The following is a 5,328-nucleotide window of genomic DNA, read 5'->3' on the forward strand; positions in this document are numbered from 1 at the left end:
TGAGCATGGCTTTGCTATCCACTTTGGAGCCTCTACATTTCAATGACAAGCCCTTGCTTCTTTAACAACCACTCCATCGTTGTGTAGTATGTAGTGTCAAAATGTGTTTCACCTGGCTTTCGAAGCCTAACTAGTGATTCGTAGGCTAGTGATTCCTAAATATACTAAGAAATTGCTTGTGGTTGAGAAAGTATAATAAGACCTTTTGAGCCTCATCCACATCAAAATTGAAGAACTTGGTCTCAGGTGTTGTGTACCAATCCTCCACCAACACAAGGTCTAGGCAATGGCACAAGCATGATGATGCCCAAATATTCTGATATCTATGATTTATAATTTTTCTAGCCTTTCGATAGTTCTTAGCATTATCAATAATCAATTGATAAACATTGTCAGGACCAATATCCCCAATACATCTACTTAGCTGCTCGCTAATAAATTATCATGTTTTGGCCTCATCACTCATATCAATCGATAGATGGAATGCCTCACCTTTGAACATCACAACCATGACATGGATTAGCAACCTCTTCCTAGTGTTCTTCCATCCGTCACCAATTACGATGGTGCAAGCCATTTTTTTAATGCCATCATAAGCCACTTGTTGCATCTCCTTCTTCATCCTATTGTAGTATGCATCCAACATGTTGTTATGGATGGCATCATAACTAGGCATTGTGAAACCCATGCTCTCTTTAGCAATAGAGGCCATGGAATTTTTCCAATGTGGACTTTGAACCATGCACAATGGATATATTGTGGGACAGATAGCTTCAAACACATCTTGTTATGCCTTCTCAATGTGTTGTGTTTTGAAGGAAGCTTCCAAGGATTGTTGCTGCACACTGCACATGCATTCGAACAAGACACATTACTACATCATCCACGAGAGGTTGCACTTTGCAAGCAACTTTCCATAGTCGCTCATTGCTCACCCGAGGATCTAAGACCCATGGTTCTTTCTTTAATTACAAGTTGAGATTGGTGGCATGTGACTATGTCATCCCCAATTGTGTTTGTAGCTGTAAACGTTTCACCACAAAACATGGCTACCACACTTTCCACTCCCGGCCCTCGACACTTTTCAATCTGTCTTTGAGGATCACCTAGGAAGTATTTGCACATTCAAATACCTAAACCCATATATATATACTCTTTGCGGAAGATGTTAGATCTCCACTTTGTGGCACTTCGGAGCGTAACATAATCACATGCTTTTGCAAGGTTTCACTCTTATTTCTCTGGAGCCATGTTCTTGTCTATATACACATACTAGCAGTTCAATAATGTGCAAAGGTTTCATGTCCATTCTGTCACATAATAAGTTTCTTAACTTGCATTGAAATTTCTTTCTCAATAATTCTTGCATCAAAATTTGTTTCTCAATATGTTTCCTTGCTAATTCAAATTTATTTGACAATACTTATTTCATCAAAACAATCATTTCACTTAGCCTTATTCTACCAACATTCTGTAAGTGTGCTAGACCTCAAGATAGAGCAACCATCCAATCATCTTGCCGCCTCCCGACATAATTGCATGGTTATTGACATGGTAATTTGCCTATGGACATAGGCGTGGGATGGTAAATTGCCCTTTCCCATGTCCCACTCTCTCCAAAATAAGCATATATCTACACTATGATCATTCACAACTTCATCCTCTATATGCGAATGTTAGTATTTCACACATGCTAATGTAGTGGCTAGCAATCCTTACATCTATAGTGACAGGTCTCTCATGCACAATGGCTACTTTTCGACCATAGGGCACAAGTATTTCAAATATTTGAAAGCATTTGGTCACATTACAAATAGTCTTAAATATCTAGACCCAACTCATGTAACATGAAACAAGGTACGCATGAAACTAGCAATTGATTTACAATTTACATAGTCCAAATCATTGTCATATTACATCGGCATAGTTGCACATCAGGATCTGCACGGGGTACTCTACTTTTTGCATGGTTAACGCCTCGTAGGATGGTCATAATAGATTCCACACTTGGTTTCTTATATCTCTTTATTTGTTTTTCTTCATCACCCATCGAATGTAATCTTATCCTCAAGGCAGATCTTGTGAACACTTGGTTGCAAAAGTTCCATATCCACTTCTAATGACCTAACATTGTAACAAAATCCTACGGTTTCACAAGATTTCACCCTCATCCATGAGCCTGGTTCTACGGTGAATGTTGTCCTACCCTATCTTCTCTCTCCCGTGATTGTTGTCCATGTAAAAGAGATAAACAATCTCAGATCATCAATATGTTTTCAAGCAATTCAAGACTATGTCATTAATATGTCATCGAAAAACAATGTAAGTGTGCTAGACCTCGAGGAGCAATCATCCAATCGTCTTGCCCCTCTCGACATAATTGAATGGTTATAGATGTGGTAATTTGCCTATGAAAATAGGCATGGATGGTTATAGATGTGGCAATTCGCCTATGAAAATAGGCATGGTATGGCAAGTTGCATTTTCCCATGTCCTGCTCTCTCTTGAGAAAGCATCTATGTACACTATGATCATTCGCAACATCATGCTCTATATGCGAATGTCGGTATTTCACACATAGTAGTGGAGTAGCCAACAATACTTACATGTGCATCTATCATGATTCTTTGTTCGGATCTACAAAGTAAAGGGCACCTAGCTAAGACATACCTAGCATAAGTTTAATTAATTATTATGATAATAAAGTATTACAAACTACACGGAAATACATTATATAATATTCCATTGATTTTATCTTGCTAGTAACTAAGCCAATGTGCTCCATAACATTCTATAGCATGTAATTTGCAGATTGATACAAGCTAGCAATTGCGCGCTACACAATTGGCTAGACTTTCAACTGGTTATTATCAACTAGCGAATGCGAGCCACAATCAGCCAAAGTCAAGTATTTCTCTTTTCCTAATAAATACCTATAAACTATAATATATTATTTAATATTTTACATCCATGTGTGAGTAGTTATCGGTCGGCATAGGCAGACCCCCCACTGGCCCATGTGACATAGATATTTTGTATCCATATGCGAGTAGTTATGAGTCGGCATATGCAGACTCCCCATTGGCATGTAGTTATCTTTTTTACTATTTTAATAAACTATTTTTAATTTTTTGATATGCCGATTTGAATCTCCCATTTTAAATCCCTCACAAATCCCTGACAAGTCTGCAAGGTCACTATCCACTCAAGAAGATGCCAGGCTTCAATATAACTGGTTTGAAATCATGTTCATGAAAAGGTTGGCACCTAGTTGGCAATACCAAGAAAAAAAAAAGGGTGAGCATGACACCCTTTTTTAGGGGGGGGGAATAGCCTCCCTTGGGTCTTTCATAATAACTTTTTCAAGCATGCATGTGCCTTTGATTACTAATGTCAAGGTCGTTGCTCCATAGGAAAATAGCTAGAATTGCCTCCCTTTTTGGCCCTGCAAAGGTCCTAAGGGATGTCTTGATTAGTAAGTTGCTAATTAGGTCCATGGTTTTGAAGTTAGTTCATTTGGTCAATTTGACCATGCAAATTGTGGTTAGTATGAGGTTTAAGTGTGGGTTACTAGTACTTTAAGGGCTTCTAATATGTTTAGGGTTTTTGTTTTCTTGTGGAGGTCCCAAATCTTATTGTGTTTTGTTTTTCTATCTTATAAAAGATCCCAAATGCTTTTGTCTTTTCTTAAGTATTTCTCTCTAAAGATGGAGGCTCTCTTAATTTGTCTCTTGTATGACACCATCATTATATTACTATTGCCAAAATAGGCACGTCCCCACTTTTATTTAATGGTACATCGACCACACACACACACAGCCCTCTTTTCCCTCCTCTCTTCCACTCATCAACCTTTCCCCATATTCCTTCACCTTGACTTGCTTTTTCTCACTATCATGAAAAAATCATCCATGATTACTTTACTAGTTCTTAAATTATAAGCTTCAACACTTTTGTGTTGCTTGTTGGTCTACTTAAGTGATAATCCCGATGGTAATCGGCTATTGCTACTTCTTTAATTCATGGATTTCATGACGTTCATATTATGATCTTCTTCGCCAATCCTCCCAAGAGCTTGTGTGACTCTAGCGAATGTAACTTTTACCTTGGAATATATATTTGGTTCTATAGCATTTGAGTGTTTACATATTTAGTAAGGACGATTGCTTTTGGGGCTAAGAGAAGATGGTAGAGGTTATCACAAGGTCTCAACTTTTTTACTTGTGATTTAATCAAACACTGAACCTGCGAGATGTACTAAGCAATAAAGATCAACGGCCCAAGTAAGACTCAGCAATGCCACGATGTGTTTATTCTCAATGTGAGAGGATTCGCATTACACGCTTGAAAAGCTGGACCAAATCCGACAATCGATGACTGCACAGCCGGAAAACCAGTAAATATTTCTCTCGTGTCGAGAAAAGGACGAAACGATTAGTCTTGCGACGTGCTCATAAGATGAAAGAACTGAAAGTATTAGCGTTGGGTGCTCCAACAGCATCAGCTAGCAAGGGCTCAAGAAGTGAATAGTATGACTATATGTGAAGTAAGGGAGACTGATCGCCACTTGTTGTATAATGACGTAACCTCTCGCCCCTCTGAAGCTTCCGGTGCCTCCAATCACAGCCAATTCGGGAGACTCCGCGCTACTGAGGCCTTGATACTGAATGGTTCCGTTGTAGTACCCATCATCATAAGTGACAACCTCCAACTCGAATCCTACATATGCCAAAGTATAACTGGCATCGATCACGATACCCCTAGCTAGCCCGAATTGCGTGGAATTGCGGTCTACGTCCTGGGTGACGTTCAGTGCGAAGAGCACGGTATTTCCGAAGGAATTAGTCACGTTGGGATTAGGGGCATTGACGATAAGAGCGAGGTCAGGGACGCCTTCATAAACCTGGGCATAGTACGTGAGAGTAGGTTTGTTGTAACGGGGAGGGCCAGAACTTGCGAAAGCAGCAACAATGAGGGTCAGGAGCATAGAGAGGCCTAGGAAGCCACGGAAACTGTTGAAGGGTGCCATGACGGTTCTGATTGTCGAAACTTCGTACGTAATGCCGTCTTTTATAGGAACTTCCTGCATGCTGCTCTTTAAGTTTCAACTACCTGCCGGCCAGCTCAATGCCCGATCCTTCCTCGCTGCCATTTCATACGAAGCAACGTTTTGTGCCAGAAAGACAATACAAATTCGTTCTCGCACTGTGTCAGCCGGTTTATACGACGTAACTCCCGTAACTCTGTTGGCTTGCTTGAATTTTTGTCGGAAAGTCATTGGGTGATCCATTTCCCTAGCAATAAGACACAAGTATTTGGATACATGCA

The 5,328-nt window shown here is 39.8% G+C and overlaps 1 protein-coding gene across 1 annotated transcript; it reads right to left on the minus strand.

Moving 5' to 3' along the window:
- Positions 1-4,336: 4,336 nt before the first annotated feature.
- Positions 4,337-5,029, minus strand: LOC147900060 (uncharacterized). Its single transcript, XM_087376574.1, has 2 exons — positions 4,588-5,029; positions 4,337-4,467 (listed from the first exon to the last, which is right to left on the minus strand). The coding sequence occupies exons 1-2, from the start codon at positions 5,027-5,029 to the stop codon at positions 4,337-4,339; spliced, it is 573 nt and encodes a 190-aa protein (XP_087232700.1).
- Positions 5,030-5,328: the final 299 nt, after the last annotated feature.

This window comes from Dipteris shenzhenensis, chromosome 7 (assembly GCF_047967505.1).
Source record: "Dipteris shenzhenensis isolate YYH24624 ecotype China chromosome 7, Dip_SZ_1.0, whole genome shotgun sequence".
In the NCBI taxonomy this organism is placed as follows: domain Eukaryota; kingdom Viridiplantae; phylum Streptophyta; class Polypodiopsida; order Gleicheniales; family Dipteridaceae; genus Dipteris; species Dipteris shenzhenensis.

Coding starts and splice junctions, on each gene's coding strand:
- LOC147900060 (XM_087376574.1), bottom strand. CDS start 5,029: ATGGCACCCTTCAACAGTTTCCGTGGCTTCCTAGGCCTCTCTATGCTC. Junction 4,468..4,587: donor AAGCTTCAGAGGGGCGAGAG/GTTACGTCATTA, acceptor TAATACTTTCAG/TTCTTTCATCTTATGAGCAC.